Below are 21,661 nucleotides of genomic sequence, written 5' to 3' on the forward strand. Positions count from 1 at the left end.
CCATAGAGCCTGGGCCAATCAGACCTTAGATTAAGTGGGGATGGGCGGACCCGCTATGCCTAAGGCCTGATTGGTCCAGGCTTCTAGAGCCTGGGCCAATCAGGCCTTAGGCTTCGGAAGGATGGGCCGGGCACGCCTCATTTCGATGAGGCGGGCCTGCCGGCTGGACGGGCAAGTCCCGTCTGGCCAACAAGGAAAGGTTAGTTTGGTTGGGGGGAGGTTTGAGGGCTGTTAGCGCGGGGGGGGGGGGTGCGGAGGGGGTACGTCTTCCGGCAGGAGGGATTGGGCACCCTCCTGCCAGCGATCGGTAGTGTCAGGGGGGGGGCGGTCGGTAGTGTCGGGGGGGCATCTTCTGGCAGGAGGGTTTGGGCACCCTCCTGCCAGCAATTGGACAGGCGGCCGTGGCCCGCTATACTTATAGCAGCAGAGAGATCCCTTGCCGCAATAAGTATAACGGTCGCGTCTACTTACAATGTAGACCAGCATTTTGTTGGCCTACATTGTAAGCGTCTCTTCCTCTACTAGCGAGACGCGTAGGGCCGCCTAGGTTCGCCTAAGGCCCGCCTAAGGCCCTTAGGCGAGCTTAGGTGTCTTGCGGGCCTCGCCTTCAATATAGGCGGCCTGCCTGGGGAGCATTTTTTTTTTTAAACGTGCATCCCGATTGGCTGATTAGACAGCTGTAGGACGCCTAAAGCTGCCTAAAATCGGGACGCACTTTGGAGAATCAGGGCCTTACTGTCCTTTCAGCTACCTAAACAAACACTTGATCAGAAATAACACCTGATCAAGACCAAGGAGAACACAGGCTCTCTTCACCCATCCCCCAGCAAAAGGTATACAAAGCAAAAAAAACTATATGACGAATTACTAGCTACCAAAGCAGCGAAAATAGACTGCCACCTCTCCAAGCTACTGACCAAGACGACCAACTACAAAACATTCAGGAAAGAACTGAAAACTATACTTTTCAAAAAAATTTGTCAAATGAGTTAATCAAAAACTTTATAAACCTTCCCCCAAAACCCATCGCTCATGCTAGTCTTCGATTCGTGTAAGCTCACTCTTATCTGTCGACTCTGTAAGCTCCCTGGGGATGCCCAGGCCAACTCTTTTTGTAAACCGCCTAGAACTGAAAGGTTTTGGCGGGATAGAAAACACTACATCAAGACTGCAAATTCTGAATTATATCCCAGATATAGATCATGAATGTGCAATAACATTGAACATGCTTTCAGCGAAAAAATGACGTGACTGCATTTTAAAAGTCAACCAAATCAAGTGGTCGATGGCAATTACTATCGGCCAAATGAGTTTCAAAACACAAGAATCAAAAAATACATCATCCTGCAAGAGAGATGACAGGATAATTGCGTGCCGGACACCAGCGCGCCGACAATCGAGCGCTGACAATTCGGCGCAAGAAAGAAGCGCGCCGCGGGAAAACTTAGTTTTAAAGAGCTCCGACGGGGGGTGGGGATAGTGTTTGCACTGCCGTTGGGGGGGGGGGAAATCAGAAAAAAATCAGAAAAAGTTCTGTTTTCTCTATAATGGAGGGTTCCAACCCCCACCCAACAGCAGCGCAAACACTATACAGTAAAGTGTGTGTGTGTGGGGGGGGTTTCCCCACCCACACCCCGCTTCGGAGCTCTTTAAAACTAAGTTTTCCTGCGGCGCGCTTCTTTCTTGTGCCGATTTGTCAGCGCTCGATTGTTGACGCGCTGGTGTCTCGCGCGCGACTGACTATGAACCCCAAGAGACAGTCAATTGCTTTTTTTTTTCCTATCTCCAGAAGTTGTCTTCTATATCTGACTCCTCGCCCCCCCCCCCACTTGACACACACATAGGGCTCCTTTTTAGCGCATGCAGCATATTAGCGCGCGCTAACCCCGCGCTACGCGGCTGGAACTAACGCTATCTCAAGGCTGACGTTAGCGTCTAGCGTGTGGGGCATTGTAGCGCACGCTAATCCACGCGTTAATGTCCTAACGCAGCTTAGTAAAAGGAGCCCTTAGTTTCAAAACGTCCTTTCTCAAATGTTTCAGCTACCCTTCTTCTTCTTGTGCCGACTCTCACTAGACCTAACTTTTTGCTGCTTAGACCATAACATCTCATGTTTTACTGTGCTCAGAACATGACAAACCACAAGCTGGAGAAATCTGATGAGTGCACGATAGACATTGCTCAATCTACAGCCTCAGCATCTATGAGACAGACTTGGTTTTTCTTGTTACATAGATCTTTTTGGACCCCAGTTAGGTTGCAACGGTTAGACAGCTCTAAATCTAATAGATGCTGCCATTGTCATCTGGACGTTGGATCATTTGCTATATTATTGTCCTTTGATACTCAAATTCTGGAAATCTATTTGGGGTCAAGTTATTACGATATTGGAAGTTCCATTATCACTCTCATATGATATAATATTATTTGGAACGTTATTATTACCCAAGAAACCAATTAACGCTAATCAGAATAAATTGCTCCTCATCATGACAGGAGAGGCCATGCAGTTGATAATGAAAAATTGGAAAAGTTGGGATAACTTAAATTATAATTTTTGGTGGGAATCCTTATGTCAAATTTTAGGTTTGAAAGCATTCATTCTATACAGAGGGGACACCATAGCAAATTTAAGGAAACCTGGGGCCCATTAACAAAATATTATAAGTTATGAAATATAAATATTATTTCCCTTTGTCCTGTGAAAGATTATTATGCACATTCAGGAGGGGGAGGGGGGGAGGGTTAGGGTGGGATTAAAAAACTGTATATTATTTGCTGGAATAGAGCGCAGGTCATTATATTTCATGATTGTTCATGTGTTCGCACTTTGTATTTGAATTAAAAATGAAGAAAGAATTTTTAAAAAAGACATTACTCAATCTAGATTTTCAAATAAATAATCCTTTGCCAAACCATTTTGCGTTAATCCTGAGAAACATGGGGACAAGAGGACTGGCTAAAGATCTCTGTAGGTCTCACACAAATTTAACCGACAGTGAGAAAGTCAATACAGTGCTCTCGTTTTCAACATCGTATGCATTTTCTCAAAAGCATCATTAAAGGCAACAGGAAGTTAGCCACATGCCTGGCTTCTGGGTACAGCTCATTCGGAGATATCAGTCAAAGAGAGGGGCTGCTATTTTGCTACATATCCAGACCCCAAACTTCTTAAAATATACAGAGAGGAATTTCCAAAGTAATTTACTCAGGAGCATCGAGAGGTCTGGAAATTGCACTCTTCAAATAGCTGAAAATACACATAGTGAGGTTCATGGTATACAATCCCCCAGGTTCTGGAAAGGATGCTCAAATTTATTTGGGACAAGCTTGAGAAGCATGCGCACTAAATTGGGTAATGAGATCAATAATTGGGCGCTGAAATTCAACTATCAATGTTATTTGGCATCGATTTGGATTCACCTGCACATCTCGCATACTGTTCTATGAAACTGCGTCCAAATCCCATGGCCACGTCCGAAAGGGGCGAGGCCATGGGCAGCTCAAAGAACATTCCAGAAATGTGCATGCGGTGTTATAGAACGCCATGAATGGACGCCCAAATTGAGCACCGGGAATTTACACCTTGTTTCAGCAGCCGTAAGCCCTTGGCATCCAAATTTGGGCACAGGAATTAGTGCTGCGCGCTATTCTATATAGGGCGCGCTATTCTATATAGGGCGCTATTCTATATAGGACACGCTATTCTATATAGGGCGCTATTCTATATAGGGCGTGCTATTCTATATAGGGCGCTATTCTATACAGGGCGCGCTATTCTATATAGGGTGCTATTCTATATAGGGCACGCTATTCTATATAGGGCGCTATTCTATATAGGGTGCGCTATTCTATATAGGGCACTATTCTATATAGGGTGCACTATTCTATATAGGGTGCTATTCTATATAGGGCGCGCTATTCTATATAGGGCGCTATTCTATATAGGGCACACTATTCTATATAGGGTGCTATTCTATACAGGGCACGCTATTCTATATAGGTCACTATTCTATATAGGGCGCACTATTCTATATAGGGCGCGCTATTCTATATAGGGCACTATTCTATATAGGGCACGCTATTCTATATAGGGTGCCCTTTATACAATATTTCTGGGTGCCGATTTTTTCTTCCAGTGCCCAAATTTGAGCGCAGTTACTAAATCTGTATAAATACCCTTAGTTGCACACACGGAGAATAACATTTTTACATCCACAAACATTATCTCCCTGTTCTCTATCAGAAAAGACCTGCGAAAGCAGAATTTCGAAGAAAATCTGCACCCACCGTGGTGCCCCCAGTTGGACTACTGAAAATTAGTCGCCACAACACACAAAAGGGAATTAAATAACAAGCTGCACTTCGGCCTTACCATTTTCGGTGTTTTCGTGTTCTGTGTCAGTGAGGGTGAGATTTGAGTTAGCTCGACTTGATAAACAAGAGCTCCGGCCTGATTTGCTGCTGCGTCCCCAGAGCCTAGCCGGCTGTTCCGGTGACAGGATTGCATCTGCTTCGGTGTCGGCATCCGAGCCCGTGCTGATGGAGTAGCCGCAGGGGGGAAGCCCCGGGTCGGTCCTGTATAAGGTCCCATGGGGTGGCATCACGTCAGCGAGTTCCAGCTCTCGCAAAGAGAAGTTGGCTCCTGCGAGAAAGCAGATGGTCACTGTCTACAATCCAATTCCTTCTGAAGAAATGTAAGTGGGAAAAGCACACAGTTCAACGCATTCATAATTTCAAGGAGATATTTTTAGCTGCCACAATATTTTGCTTATGGTAGTATTTGTAGTATACAGTAATTTATTATAAAATTTTGAATAGCACTGCCAGATATACACAGAGCTGCGCAGCCGCACATAGTAGACAGACCCTGCATCTTCAAGTTTTCAATTTAAGAACATAAGAATAGCCTTACAGGGTCAGACCAACGGTTTCCATGCTACCAATACAGGGCAAGCAGTGGCTTCCCCCATGTCTTGCTCAATAACAGACTATGGACTTTTCCTCCAGGAACTTGTCCAAACCTTTCTTAAAACCAGCTACGCTATCCGCTCTTACCACATCCTCTGGCAAACGCGTTCCAGAGCTTAACTATTCTCTGAGTGAAACATTTTTTTCCTCCTATTGATTTTTAAAAGTATTTCCCCGTAACTTCATCGAGTGTCCCCTAGTCTTTGTCATTTTTGATGGAGTGAAAAATCGATCCACTTGCACCCATTCTATTCCACTCAGGATTTTGTAGACTCCAGTCCTATCTCCCCTCAGCCGTTTCTTTTCCAAGCTGAAGAGCACTAACCATTTTAGTCTTAGGCTTACCCTAAGACACTTCTTCAGCTGGCAAGAATATCTCAAAAGCAGCAGCCACCTTGCTCAGTCAGTGATATCCGTGTTTTGTCACTGAGATTTGCTTTTAACCAATTCCACTGTACACATGATAATAATAATAATAATAACTTTATTTTTCTATACCGCCATAGTCAGGTGACTTCTAGGCGGTTTACATTGTAAGAAGGCTGGACATTCAGCGAATAACAAAAGGTCTTAATACAATACAATAAGTCTAAATACAATACAATACAATAAGTCTAAATACAATATCATACAATGAGTCTAAATACAATACAATAGTCTAAATGGAAATTTACGTACTAATTGGAGTTCTATGGGTAGAGAATACCTGAATACATGAAACGAGAGAGATATATTTGCAACCAGAATGATGTAACACCTTTTCTAACAAAACCCACAAAAATGCAGATAAGAAAGGTTCAGTATTAGAAAATGTTATTTGATCCAGGAACTGCAGTCTGGAAATATTCAGAGTACATAAACCGATTATGAACTTCATACCTCTTATTTTTTTTTTTTTTTTAATGAACAGAGACAGATTAAGTTCTCTGACACCCTTGACGAGCAGAAAGACCGACGACTCTTGTTCAGGCTCCAGCAAACTCTCAACAAACCAACCCAAGACACCACACAGACTGCATTAATTGTGTCCATAAAGATAAAATCAAATCTCATTTTTGCCATTTGAATGGTGCACAGTTAACAACCGAATTAAAGGTTGCTGCACATGGTTTCAGCCTCCCCTGAGACCTGCATGTCTGTTTTTCAACTCCGAGCAATGGTTATTAGGACAACTCCATCCCCATAAACGGGATGGATAGTTAAAGCTCTTGAAATTCCCCTTGAGATATGCATGCAAATGCTTTCCAGGCATACGGTAAATGCGCGCTGCCCGTAGGTTGCACACAACTGAATGCTTTCAGGAGTGACACTGCTGGTTTTCACGGCAGCAATTAACAATCGCTGGTCCATTACCACTGAAAACATCAGATGCATCACCGCTCAGCCTGAAAGATTCGCTCTTGTAAGGCACCTCATAAATTATGAAGAACGACTGCTACGATTAACTGAAAATCAAATTTATTTGCAATAAACAGCAGGAGGTGCATCGATTTTCATATTCCATGTTCAAGGCACCCTTTTAAGCTGAAGGAACTCAAAGCAACAGGAGGAAGACAATAAATATCTTAGACTTTTTAAATTTAGGCCTATTTTTTTGCTCTGCTGATTGCGTCATTTCTTGGCTTTTCTTGGCACATCCACTCTGGCTGGAACGGCTAAAAGCTGACTTGTCTATCTGTGGAGGCCATCACTGAACATTTTAAATGTCTCCCCTCACTCATCCACCGGAACATGCATTACCATATCCACAAGTGGAAAATGTATTCGCAAAACCAAGAAAAATATCAAAGGCAGATAACAGTAAAGGAATTTGGGCCAGGCCAGCAGTATGAAAAAGAAAAATGCACGGCAAGGAATAACAAGGACAAATGAATATTTACAGTATATTATTATTTATTCAATTTTCTATACAGTTCTCCTGGGGGAGCTCAGAATGGTTTACATGAATTTATTCAGCTACCCAAGCATTTTTCCCTGTCTGTCCTGGTGGGCTCACAATCTATCTAATGTACCTGGGGCAATGGGGGGATTAAGTGACTTGCCCAGGGTCACAAGGAGCAGCGTGGGTTTGAACCCACAACCTCTGGGTGCTGAGGCTGTAGCTTTAACCACTGCGCCACTCTAGGAATCAAAATGTAGTAGATGTGAGCCAAGTGCAGGACAATCAAGCCATTGTGACATCACTGATGAGGCATTGGTGGAATGAGGCTTTATGACATCACAATCCCAGCTCTGGTTATCAGAGGCTGAAACTTTTCACACTATTTATTTACTCAATTTTCTATACGGTTCTCCCAGGAGAACTCAGAATGGTTTATATGAATTTATTCAGGAACTCAAGCATTTTTCCCTGTCTGTCCTGGTGGGCTCACAATCTATCTAATGTACCTGGGACAATGGGGGGATTAAGTGACTTGCCCAGGGTCACAAGGAGCAGCGTGGGTTTGAACCCACAACCCTAGGGTGCTGAGGCTGTAGCTTTAACCACTGCGCCACACACTTCCCACTAGAGAACGGCCACCATATGGTCAATAAAGTAGTTCAAAATCGTTCAAAATTAGAAATAGGGTACCTTTGGTTTTCTCAGTCTTCTGCCAAGTTCTCTACAAATATGCCAGTTATGAAAGGCATATGGTCTGACTTTTAAAGACTTCACTGCTTCAGCATTTAGGCCCGAATTCTCTATACGGTGCCAGTTTTGTAAGGCGCCGGTAGGCGCCCAAACTCAGTAAAATACACCATTGAAACAATGTTTGTAACTGAATATTGAAGGTGCCTACCAGCAGGAGAGTGTAGCGCAGAGGTTAAAGCTACAGCCTCAGCAACCTGAGGTTGTGGGTTCAAACCCACACGGCTGCTCCTTGTGACCCTGGGCAAGTCACTTAATCCCCCCTATTGCAGTATATCTCAAACTGTGTGCCGAGGCACACTTGTATGCCTCCTGAGATTCCAAGTGTGCCGTGGCACACTGAAGAGGAAGAGAGGTGCCTGCCAGCTGACTTCCCTACGTGGTACAGCGCCAGCGCTGCCTGATTCGCTGAAGGCCTGCATGTTTCCCCCTTCTCTCTAGCGTCCTCCAGCTTCCCCCCGGCCTCCCGGTCTCACATTGAAAGCTAATCGCAGGTAGGTAAAATGATTTTATTTTCAATATAGTGATTGAAATGTGTCAGTTTTGAAAATTTATATCTGCTGTGTATATGAAAAATGAATGGAAAAAATTGCATTACAATTACTAAAAGGGATGGGATCTGGGGCAGAGCGTGGATGGGCCTAAGGAGGTCTGTGGTTGGGGTATTCAGTTGATATTTGTTAGACTTAGGGGGTACTTAGCTTAAACTGATTGAGAAACACTGCATTAGGCAATCAGCCAGTGCCTCTCCTTCTCTCCGGCCCTCTTCCCTGCTGGCACCCCCTACTGGCATCTCGGGGCCCATCTGGAGGGCCTCTGCACATGCACGGACGTCAACGTAATGATGTCATGCATATCTGTGATGCGTCCGCGCACTTCTGGGAGCCTCAAGCCATGGCTACTAGCTTTAGTGTGCCCCGGCTCGAGAAAGTTTGAGAGGCACTGCTCTATTGCCTCTGGTACATTAGAAAGATTATGACCTCATTGGGACAGACAGGGAAAATGCTTGAGTACCTGAATAAATTCATGTAAACTGTTCTGATCTCCCCTAGAAGAACAATATAGAAAATTAAGTAAATAAATAGTGTGAAAGGTTTCAGCCTCTGATAACTAGATCTGAGACTGTGATGTCATAATGCCTCATTCCACCAATAAGAGCCAATCTCATCAGTGATGTCACAATGGCTTGAATGTTCCATACTTGGCTCACTTTTACTACATTTTGATTTCTAGAGTGGCGGGACAATCGCACGAGGACAAAGGAGCTCAGACAAATGCATGCAGGACATCAGCGTGCCAGATTAAAAGTTACATTTAAAGCGCTCCGAGGGGGGCTCGGGGAGGGGGAAACCCCCCCAGTTTACTTAGAAGTGTTGGTGCTGCCGTCGGAGGGTTTGGGGGGAACTACAGAGGAAAGTGTAATTTTTCCCTCTGTTAGGGAAAAGTTAGTTTCCTCTCTAAGTGGGGAGGGGGGAATCCCTCTACCCCCTCCCCAACGCAGCGCCAACACTTCTAAGTAAACTGGGAGGATTCCCCCCACACACCCTCAGAGCGCTTTAAATTTAACTTTTAATCCAGCACGCATTTGTCTGAGCTCCTTTGTCCGCGCGCGATTGTCTGGCACGCTTTAGTCCCGTCACCGTCCTTGCCTATAGGTATGTATGTTTGTTCTAAATTTCCTTGTTGCCACACGTCTGTCCTTTCCCATTACACTCGTCTTCCCAAGCTTTATTTTTGAGGCAAGATGCTCTTATCTGTGCCCTTCTCCTCCACACCTTGACATTGCGCTTTCCCCCTTACTGCATCAAACCCCTGGAATAGGTTTCTTAAACAAGCACGTCAGGCTCTTTCTCTGAGCAAACTCAATTACAGTCTGAAAAATCATCTCTTCAAGGCCACTTTTACCATTTGCTCACGCTAAAGATTATGTCAGTCTGCACTCTGGCACTGGCATCTCTCAACTTATTCAGACTGAGCCAAGGAAGATAGTCTGGATCTATTTACACTAAGGATAGGATGTTCAGTACGTCACTTGAATTCTTTAAATATTTACAGTTCAGCGTAATATTTGATAGCCTTCAAATTAATCCCTATGTTTATCAAGTACATTGAATCTTCTCAATTATGGCATTGCTGTCCTAATTCAAAACTTCATAGTTGCTTTAAGTTGTGCCTTTTGGTCATGACAAATCTGTAAATTCCAGGGAGCAATTGCTTTCTATTAGGGCAGGGGTGTCCAATGTCGGTCCTCGAGGGCCGCAATCCAGTCGGGTTTTCAGGATTTCCCCAATGAATATGCATGAGATCTATTAGCATACAATGAAAGCAGTGCATGCAAATAGACCTCATGTATATTCATTGGGGAAATCCTGAAAATCCGACTGGACTGCGGCCCTCGAGGACCGACATTGGACACCCCTGTATTAGGGGGTAATTTATAAAGCTATTATATGTATTAAAACTAACTATTATAATTGCATGGCGAAATATGTGTATATAGATATGCGCGCCGACAAGATGGTGTATACTTGTACAAATGGGACCAAATTTATCATCTGGTGCTGAAAAAAGAGTGCTGACTGATGGTCTATATCAGAGGTTCCCAACCCTGTCCTGGAGGACCACCAGGCCAGTCGGGTTTTCTGGCTCACCCTAATAAATATGCATGAGAGAGATTTGCATATAATAGAAGTGACAGGCATGCAAATCTGCTCCATGCATATTCATTAGAGCTATCCTGAAAACCCGATTGGCCTGGTGATCCTCCAGGACAGGGTTACGAACCACTGGTCTATATAACAGTGTGTCGCAAGGGTACTAAGTACTGACATCTTTTCTATCACTTGATAAAAATGACCCCTGGCCTCCAAGCTCAGGTTCTGCACACTCAATGCTTCCTTTTCATATAGTCTGTGGCTAGTTGTAGGGGGCCTGGCTACTGCAGGGTGGGTCCCTCAGTGATCACCCCACCCCTGAAGGATAATGTGGGATTTGAGTACTGGCACCATCTTTGCTAGAAAAAAATCCGCATTTTCAAACACTGCAATATTCAAGTATGAGGCAGTGCATCAAAGGTCTTCTTGGAGTCTATCCAGACCATGAGTAGATTTGTTCTCCATTTCCTTGAACTTTTCAGTATCATTTTATCGATAAGCAGCTGGTGTTATTATTATTATTGATTATGATAACTTTGTATAGCACATACCAGATGAACACAGACCCATATAGAAATATGTGGGTTGCAATTCTATAATACCTAAAAGGTGCCCAAAAAGTTCAAGAAAAGAATAAAGATGAAATTCACTGCACAGGGAGGATGGACTAAGATTCCGGTTGGCCCAGGCGCCTAAGGCCCCTCCTATGAGGACTTAGGCCTCTCCCCGGTGCAGCCCAGGATGCACCGGGAAGGGGAAGGCCCAATCAGAAAGCTGCTCGGTACTGCTCAGTGGCTAAAGCCAGAACTCGCGGCAGTGACCGACTGAGTTAGCAGCAGGGCAGGAGCGCAGAAAGCTCGCTCCTGCCCACTACACCTCTGGACCACCAGGGATTCCAGCGGCAGAGGAGGTACGATGGACAGGGCAGGGAGGGGGGACAGGGTGGAGAGCCTGGGAGGGAGGGAAGGGGGGCTGCATGAAGAGCCTGGCAGGAAGGGGGGCTGGGTGCAGAGCCTGATGGAGGGGGGAGGGAAGGGGGCTGGATGCAGAGCCTGACAGGGGAAGAAGGGGGTGCTGGGTGCAGATCCTGGCAGGGCACTTGAATATTAAGCCGCTCGACTTATATTCAAGTCAATCATTTTTCCTCTTTTTTGGGAGAAAAAAATGGGGGTCTCGACTTATATTCCAGTATATACGGTAATTTTTCCATTTCTGAATCAATTCCAGCAGATAGATGCTAGGCTTCATTTTTACCTATCACAGATAGTAAAGATAGTTCTTTATTTTAAAAAACAAAGTTATCTAAATCTAATGTATTTTAGATAGCTGTCCGGCGTGTTTAATGACAAATCTTCCTTCTCAAATAATTGTATGGCTTATGATGTTTTTAAATCATTTGTTTCAGGCTGGTCGATATTCATCTCGGTTTGGAGGAATTGTGTCAACTCCTCGTATTAAAAATGTTTCTTTAGATAAAAATCTTCCCTCAAACTACCTTTAGTAGCTTAAACTAGCAAAATCTTATGTTGCCGAGTCATTATCTGATTTTCTGACAAAATTTGATAGCTTATATATTTACATTTGGGGTTTAGACCTTATCACTCTACTGAATCTTTTATTAGCATTGGTATCTGAGATAAAGCTATTGTTTGCTCAGGGTTAAGTCAGTCATTTCATTACAATTTGATCTGACAGCAGCATTTGATACAGTGGGCTATAACATTCTACTATCTAAATTGCGCTCTTTAGGGATAACGGATAAACTTGTATTTTGGATAAAAGAGTTTCTTACTCTCAGACATTACAAAGTACAGTACTCAGATCTCAGCTAGTTGGATCCTACCTCAAGGATCCCCGTTGTCTCCTATTCTCTTTAAAACTATGCATAACATCTTTTTGTGATAATTTTTTGGCTTTCAGAGATGACATGTTTTCACTGATTTCATTTCAAGATATATCTCAGTTACCAGAGCAGCGTACTTCACCTCGCATCAGACGATTGGAATTGCTAAGTACAGCACATGGCTTCAAATTGAACAGAGACAAAACAAAATTGCTTTGGCTTGATAGGACCGTACTTAATATCCCAGAGGAGGTACGTTTACCTGATAGTTTTATATTGAAGGTGGATAATAATAATAATAATAACTTTATTCTTCTATACCGCCCTAGTCAGATGACTTCTAGGCGGTTCACATCGAAGAGGGCTGGACAATCAGCGAATTACAGAATGCAAAAAGTGAGGGTACAACATATTACATAAGAAATAGACATAAGGAAAATATGAATCTCAAGTATGCAACCCAAGGTAGAAAGCTGGACAGTCAGCGAATTACAGAATGCAAAATGTGAGGGTAAAACATATTACACAAGAAATAGACAGAAGGAAAATATAAATTTATAAATTTAGTGTGACTTCTGTTTAGGAGATGAATCTGTCAAACAGTACGGTTTCGATTACTCTCCGAAAGGCGCTGTAGGTCAGCCTGGATCCATTGATGTAGTTACCCAGCCAGGACGGCTGTTTGCTTGCTTGAAACATGAAAGATCTGTCCAAAAAGGATTTGTATTTGCAGCCGGTGGATCCTTGGGTATGCAAATATGTTACAGTTTCTGGTTGACCGTGTGGGGTTGCTAAGGTTCTTTCTTGGTATCCATTTTGACACTATATTGTCTCCGAAAGTTCATGTAGATAGATTGATTAAAATTACTTTTTTCTTTCTTTTTTTTTTTTTTTTAAATCAATGACGTTGTCTTAGGAGACTTCACTCATTGTTTGAAGAAAACCCGTTTTCAACACAATGCCACGCTTTGGTTCTCTCTAAAGTAGATCATTGTAATGGTCTTTATTGTCTCCTTTCTGTTAATTTGCACATCAATCTATCCAAAGAAACAATAGACAGTATTTACTATCCTTTTGTCCTTCCCTTCAATGTTTTCTAGCATTTTTTCAATTGTATTTCCTGCCCATCTACCTTTCGTTTCCTGTCAGTCCAGTCTAGTCTGTACAGTATCAAGTACTCCATTTAATTAATATTGTTTTATCTTCTTTTCATGATATTTGTATTGTTATTGGCGTTTTTTGTGTTTTTTTTAAATTGTTACCCCTTACATTTTAATAATAATAATAACTTTATTCTTCTATAACGCCATAGTCAGACGACTTCTAGGCGGTTCACACCGAAGAGAGCTGGACAGTCAGCGAACTACAAAGTGCATATTATAAGATTGTAAGATTATAAGAGTACAACATGTTATACAAGAATATATATAATACAAGTGTTGTTGTTATTTTTTTTGTGTAGCTTCTGTTTAGGAGATAAATCTATCGAACAATGCAGTTTTAATTTCTTTCCTGAAGGCGCCGTAAGTCAACCTAGCTTAGAAATTTGATAAGCAACAGTATCAAACTGTAATAAAAACGTGAAAACATGAAGCTAGATTGCAAATTATTCGAAATACTACTAACATAGTAACATAGTAGATGACGGCAGATAAAGACCCGAATGGCCCATCCAGTCTGCCCAACCTGATTCAATTTAAATTTTTTTTTTTTTTTTTCTTCTTAGCTATTTCTGGGCGAGAATCCAAAGCTTTACCCGGTACTGTGCTTGGGTTCCAACTGCCGAAATCTCTGTTAAGACTTACTCCAGCCCATCTACACCCTCCCAGCCATTGAAGCCCTCCCCTGCCCATCCTCCTCCAAACGGCCATACACAGACGCAGACCGTACAAGTCTGCCCAGTAACTGGCCTAGTTCAATCTTTAATATTATTTTCTGATTCTAAATCTTCTGTGTTCATCCCACGCTTCTTTGAACTCAGTCACAGTTTTACTCTCCACCACCTCTCTCGGGAGCGCATTCCAGGCATCCACCACCCTCTCCGTAAAGTAGAATTTCCTAACATTGCCCCTGAATCTACCACCCCTCAACCTCAAATTATGTCCTCTGGTTTTACCATTTTCCTTTCTCTGGAAAAGATTTTGTTCTACGTTAATACCCTTTAAGTATTTGAACGTCTGAATCATATCTCCCCTGTCTCTCCTTTCCTCTAGGGTATACATATTCAGGGCTTCCAGTCTCTCCTCATACGTCTTCTGGCGCAAGCCTCCTATCATTTTCGTCGCCCTCCTCTGGACCGCCTCAAGTCTTCTTATGTCTTTCGCCAGATACAGTCTCCAAAACTGAACACAATACTCCAAGTGGGGCGCCACAAAACTGCAACATATCTGTTCGGCATACACTATTATTAGATTTTTAATTCTCTACATTATAGGTTTAGTATATCTCACTCAGTTAGGCTCCTTCTCCTTTCATAACCAATACTCATTACGTTTCCAACCCAACTTCATAATGCCTGACACAATGGTTAATTACAACATTCCATCTTTCTGGGGTCATCGTCCCATAAAACATAAATCTAATAATCTTGTCAATACTTCTCTTATAAACATACCAATCAATTTCGTACCCAATAACTCAGGAACTCCTAATGCTAACAAACTCAGCTTAGGCCTCATTAATGCCAGATCTATTAAAAATAAATATCACTTAATTAAAGACGAAATTGAAAATAAAAAACTTCAAGCTTTGTTCATCACAGAAACCTGGCTCGCCGATGGTGAAGAAGCCTATTTATCATATTGCTGTCCGCCAAATTTTAACTACATATTTAACCATCGTCACAACCGTAAGGGTGGAGGCTTAGCCGTCATTTTTAAAAATAACCTTCTTAGCTTATTAGATAAATCTCCAAAATCAGCCTCAATAGAATATATTCAATTAAAAAGCAACTATAACAGCCAAGCTAATTTCCTTTTACTGTACGTTCCTCCCCCATTAAACTCCAACAAACTTTCTTTACTTCAAGATACTTTATTTGATTTTTCATCCGCCTCAAACATTCCTTTTATCCTTGGAGATTTTAATATCCACTTTGATGACTCCTCTAATTATATCACACAAGATTTACTTAATGTTCTTACCCCTCTTAATATCCATCCACAAATAACAGTCCCTACACACATAGCAAATCACACCTTAGATATGATCTTTATGCCATCTTCTCAAAAGTCTAACTTTTCTGATTTGCTGGTCTCTCCCATCCCATGGTCTGATCATCACTTCATAACTTTTAAATTTAATTTGTCCAAAACCATTCACACAGATACTCCACTCAAAACCAAAACTATCGTCTATAGAGAATTTAAAAATTTGGAAAATACAGATATTACTTCCTTTCTTGACCCCGATATTTTAACTGCTTACTCTGATTCAACCACAAGCCAAATAGTAGCTTGGAATTCATCACTGACATCTCTTTTAGATACAATATCTCCATCAATTTCAAAAATCATTTTCCTTCGTAAGATTAATAACCCTTGGTATAGCACAGAGTTACAATTGATCAAACAGCAATTACGCTCATCAGAAAGAAAATGGAGACATAATAAGACACCAGACAATCTATACAAATATAGGGAAATAGTTTCAACATACAAAACTAAAATTAATCTCGCAAAGAAATCCTACTTCTCTAAAAAAATCGAAACAGCAAAAAATTCCTCTGTTCTATATAACATTTTAAAATCAATGGACCCTACAAATAAATCACAACTTCCTCTGCGAACATCTACCCTTAAAGCTCAAGAACTAGCTGACTCTTTCATCCTTAAGATAAACAATATTCGCAATTCTTTTGCCCAAGGTACATCTACTATTTCCACTAATGCCGACCAACCAAATCTTATACCGACAGCAAAATGTTCAAATTTTACAATTCCCTCACTTCATGATGTTGAATCCCTTTTTTCCCAAGTAAATACAAAAAGTTCTCGCTCAGAATTAATTCCACCTTTCTATTTGAAAAAATACTTTTCACATTTTGGGCCTTTTATTTTGTCCATTATTCAAAACAGTTTACGTACTTCCACAGTCCCATCTCAATGGAAGTTTGCATCAATTACTCCTATTATTAAAAATTACAAAATTAGTATTAATGAGTTATCCAATTACCGACCCATTGCGAATGTTACATTTCTGGCCAAACTTACTGAAAAATTAATATTTAATCAGCTGTCAGATTTCTTTGAAAAAACTAATGCATTACACCCACATCAAACTGGATTTAGAAAAAATCATAGTACAGAATATTCATTAATAGGTTTAACCACTAACATCCAATACTATCTCGACCACCATAAATCGGTTATTCTTTTTTCTTTAGATATTTCCGCTGCCTTCGACACCATCGATCATGACTTACTCCTAAACAGATTAGAAGAAAAAGGAATAAGCGGCAAAGTCTTAGATTGGTTTAAATCTTATCTTAACAACCGCACTTCATCTGTGAGATTTAACAACGAAGATTCCACTATTTTTTCCTCAACATTCGGCATCCCTCAAGGATCCATCCTTTCTCCACTATTATTTAATATTTTTTTATCGCCACTATTGGAAATTTGTCAGGCCATAGGTTTCATTCCATTCTCCTATGCTGACGACATTCAATTACTCCACCCTTTGAATCCCGAAAGTAATACAGACATCACCACTATAAATCATAAATTAGAACAAGTATATAATTGGTTGAATTCGAATAAATTAGCATTAAACATCAATAAGACTAAATCCATTTTATTTAATTGGAAAAAAGACATCTTTCTCACCAACCCATTTCTACTCCATAACATACCTATCAGTATGGAATCCTCAATTAAAATTCTGGGGGTAATATTCGATGAAAACCTCTCCTACCATGAACATATTTCTTCTATCATCCAAAACTGTTTCTTTAAACTACGTCAGATTAGAGCCATTGCCAAATTCCTTTATCCTTCCTCTTTAAAAATCCTAATACATTCATTTATCATTGCAAAAATTGATTACTGTAATGCTCTATTCTTAAACATTACCCAAAAAGAAAAAAGGAGACTTCAAATCGTCCAAAACACGGCAATAAAACTTATCTATAACGGCAAAAAATTCGATCACGTATCACCTTTATTGATAGATGCACATTGGTTACCTGTTAACCATAGAATCCTGTATAAATTGATGTTCTTAATTTTTAAGACCCTCAAATCTAGTGAACCACTATTCATATCTAAATCATTGATCCCCTACAATCCCCAAAGATCTTTACGTTCATCTGAGTTAAACTTATTATCAGTCCCTTCTTTAAAAGTTATCGGAACGAGAAGAGCGGACATCTTTACCGTCGCAGGTCCAAAATGGTGGAACTCTCTTCCCCAATACATTAGAATAGAACAAGATATTTTAACCTTTAAAAAACTATTAAAATCTTATTTGTTTAAGGATGCCTATGACCTTTAATAATTCTAAATTATTTATTTTGTTTTAATTAATATTCACAAAAGTGCTCTGTAATTTTTACCATACCTTTTGTTTTTTCCTTTTTCCTATTCCCTTATTGTAACTACACCCCCTTTCCTTCTTTTCATGTTAGTTATTTTTGGATTAATAAGTTTAAAGTTGTTTTATTATATTATGTACATCGCTTAGAATATTTGTAATAGGCGATCCATCAAGAGTTAAATAAACTTGAAACTTGAAACTTGATCAACACCTTCTTCCTTCTACTGACTACGCCTCTCTTTATACAGCCCAGAATCCTTCTGGCAGCAGCCACTGCCTTGTCACACTGTTTTTTCGCCTTTAGATCTTCGGACACTATCACCCCAAGGTCCCTCTCCCTGTCCGTGCATATCAGCTTCTCTCCTCCCAGCATATACGGTTCCTTCCTATTATTAATCCCCAAATGCATTACTCTGCATTTCTTTGCATTGAATTTTAGTTGCCAGGCATTAGACCATTCCTCTAACTTTTGCAGATCCTTTTTCATATTTTCCACTCCCTCTTCGGTGTCTACTCTGTTACAAATCTTGGTATCATCTGCAAAAAGGCACACTTTTCCTTCTAACCCTTCAGCAATGTCACTTACATACATATTGAACAGGATTGGCCCCAGCACCGAACCCTGAGGGACTCCACTAGTCACCTTTCCTTCCTTCGAGCGACTTCCATTAACCACCACCCTCTGGCGTCTGTCTGACAGCCAGTTTCTGACCCAGTTCACCACTTTGGGTCCTAACTTCAGCCCTTCAAGTTTGTTCAACAGCCTCCTATGAGGAACTGTATCAAAGGCTTTGCTGAAATCCAAGTAAATTACATCTAGCATATGTCCTCGATCCAGCTCTCTGGTCACCCAATCAAAAAATTCAATCAGGTTCGTTTGGCACAATTTACTACTAAGATGATTTTGAGGCTAAAATGATCGGACCATGTTACACCCACCTTGATGAGGTTTCAATGGCTGCCAGTCAAGGCCCAACAATTTTAAACCGCATACGCTGGGTTTATTAGATGTTTGAAGGATTTTGTGCTGAATATTTCATTTCTTTATTTTCATGTCCTCTGTCTTCCTTTGACCTCACGAGCTAGTGATTCTCGCTTAGTTTATTTTCCATCTTTCTCTAAGGTTAAGTATAAAAACTTGTGAGTATATCATTTCCATATCAGACAGTTGATTGAGTTAAGAACTACCTCATCTTATGTGTCATTTTGAAAGGCTTTGAAAACCTATTTGTTTAAAAAGATTTTAAGTTTTCTAGCTTCATTGTTTTATTACACATATTGTAATCTTATGTTATCCGCTTGGAACATGGTAATAGGGAGTTGGGAGGAATATAAGCTTCATTACCATTAGTATTACCGTGAGGCTACTGCTAGGGTTCAACACCACTATTTTGACACCCAGAACCATATGAGCGAGAATGGAGGGGATCACACTTGCACTAATTAGCTATGCCACCATGAAGATACCCAGGTGAGTCCTGAGGGTAGCCTGGGGGGGGGGGGGGAGTCCTAGGGATATGTGAGGATCGTGTTGGCCTACTTGATATGGGCCTCTTTCAGCAGAGAAAATGGCTTGGTGGAGGTCCTGTGACAGGCTCAAAAGGGGAGGAGGGTTGGAACATGAAGATTGAGGGTTTGGAAAAATAGGACAATGATGAAAGGAGGTGGGGGATTCAGGATTTGTTAACTGTGGGTTTGCAGTGTTGATCATTGCATTGTCTGTGGTCTAAGATCCTCTTAGATGTAATAGTGACGAACCGGACACATCTATATGGCAGAATGGTTGGTGTCTATGTTCTTGATGCTTGCTTTCCCCAAATGAGTGCTCCTATCGGACATCAATACCACAGGGATGTTCACGTAGGCATGTAGTTTAGAAAGTGATCTACGTCGGCAGACCCTTTTCTAAAATACTTGCTCAATTGAGTCATCCCAACCTGGATGACTCAATCTAGTTTGTGATTCACTATAAGTTAGCCTGTATGATTCACAAGTTCATCTTTGGAGAAAACTCCAGCAGACTAGTGGTTGGCATTCCAATCTCGCACACCTTCCTTAACTCAAGGACCACACAGCGATTTAAAATATGATTTCCATTCTCTCAAAGAGTATGGTGGAAGAGGATAGTTCAACTCCACTTATGAGTTCCTAGGACTACATATCATGAACAGTCTACCAGCCTATCTCCAATGACTTCCTACACGTTGCCTGTTCAGAAAAAAGATTAAAAACATCTCGCTTCCCCCAGTAGACTCTACTTCTTACCAGGCATCTTCATCTCACAAACTGCCATCCCTTGAACTAATCCAGCAATATTAATCTCGCTTCTCAACAACACTTTACCACAAATGAAACCCATTTTGGAAGCCGCAATGAAAATTGCAGGATACAAGAAGTTGTATTGTATGATATTCCTTTCTAAAATGTCATTCCACATTACAGGTTCAGCTCTATTCAGTTTTCTTAACCGTTTAGGGCACAATAAAGCAAAGAGCCCTTATCAAATGAAGTTCGGAAAGAAAATGTGCTGAAACCGGAATTGAAGACAGAATATAAAAAAGCAAGAAACAAAATGAAAGTTCATAAGAGTAGCCTTACTGGGTCAGACCAATGGTTCATCAAGCCCAGTAGCCCATTCTTATGGCGGCCAATCCAGGTCACTAGTACCTGGCCAAAACCCAAGGAATAGCAACATTCCATGCTACCGATCCAGGGCAAGCAGTGGGTTCCCCCATGTCTTTCTCAATAACAGACTATGGACTTTTCCTCCAGGAACTTGTCCAAACCTTTCTTAAAACCAGCTATGCTATCTGCTCTTACCTCATCCTCTGGCAACGTGTTCCAGAGCTTAACTATTCTCTGGGTGAAAAAAAAAATTCCTCCTATTGGTTTTAAGAGTATTTCCCTCTAACTTCACCGAGTGTCCTCTAGTCTTTGTAATTTTTGACGAAGTGAAAATCGATCCACTTGTACCCGTTTCTACTCCACTCAGGATTTTGTAGACCTCAATCATATCTCTCCTCAGCCATCTCTTTTCCAAGCTGAGGAGCCCTAACCTTTTTAGTCTTTCCTCATACGAGAGTCGTTCCATCCCTTTATCATCTTCATCATCAACTGGAAAGATAAGCAAGTGCATAGTGAAGACATGAAAGATATTGATGGAAAATGTGACCAAAAAACCTGGGGAACTTGAAAAAGAAATGGAATGAATGATCTTAGCAGACCAAGGACATGCAATTCAAACAAACGTTATGGCAGATAAGTTTGAAACGTTATGGCAGATGTACAATGTTATACCCTTTAATCCGCTGTATGTACAGTCTCTCTTTATTGTAACTACAGTTTATCTATATTGTAACTACAGTTTCTCTATATTGTAAACCACTTCTCTTTATTGTAAACCGCCTAGAAGTCGCAAGATAGTTGGCGGTATATAAAATAAAGTTATTATTATTATTATTATTATTATAAGTTTGGGAAAAAAAAAAAAAAGTCAAATGACAGCAAATGCCAATTATGCAAAGCTAACAATGGAACTGTAGACCATCTATTCTGTGCCCCTAGCAAAATACCTCAACTTGACTTCAAGTTATGCCATGAACAAGTGTCATACAACGATTTGGATTATGTCATTGAAAATGAGCAGGTCAAGATCGTGAGGGAATTTAAAAATTCAAACTGGCAGACATTTGGAACACAACACTCCCGATATCATAGTCATAGACAAGAAAAATGGATGGTTTTCAGAAGTGACAATTCCAGTGCTAGTGGAATTGATGAGAAACAGCTGGAAAAAAATAACACACTGTGATTTTCAAATTGAAAAAACTCAGAAGCCAAAACCCCCCCCCCCCCCCCAAAACAATGGTATTATAAATTGCGACTGGAGCTCCAGGAGATATAACAATTGGATTCCCAAAAATACTTGCAAATTTTAAATTTAAATGACATAACCCCATCACTTTCACAAAACTACACCACGTGGAACATCAGACATTTTAAGGCTGACGTTCTGACTTTGGGAGGCAG

At 41.1% G+C, this 21,661-nt stretch overlaps 1 protein-coding gene across 4 annotated transcripts in view; it reads right to left on the reverse strand.

Moving 5' to 3' along the window:
• Positions 1 to 21,661, reverse strand: part of TENM4 (teneurin transmembrane protein 4) — a 1,150,563-nt gene that overhangs the window by 663,448 nt on the left and 465,454 nt on the right. For all 4 annotated transcript variants that reach the window (XM_033948175.1, XM_033948174.1, XM_033948172.1 and 1 more), the window contains exon 5: positions 4,376 to 4,645. In XM_033948175.1, coding sequence (XP_033804066.1) covers positions 4,376 to 4,645 — 270 coding nt within the window. The remainder of the gene's footprint in view (positions 1 to 4,375; positions 4,646 to 21,661) is intronic.

This window comes from Geotrypetes seraphini, chromosome 6, assembly GCF_902459505.1.
Source record: "Geotrypetes seraphini chromosome 6, aGeoSer1.1, whole genome shotgun sequence".
Taxonomy (NCBI): Eukaryota; Metazoa; Chordata; class Amphibia; order Gymnophiona; family Dermophiidae; genus Geotrypetes; species Geotrypetes seraphini.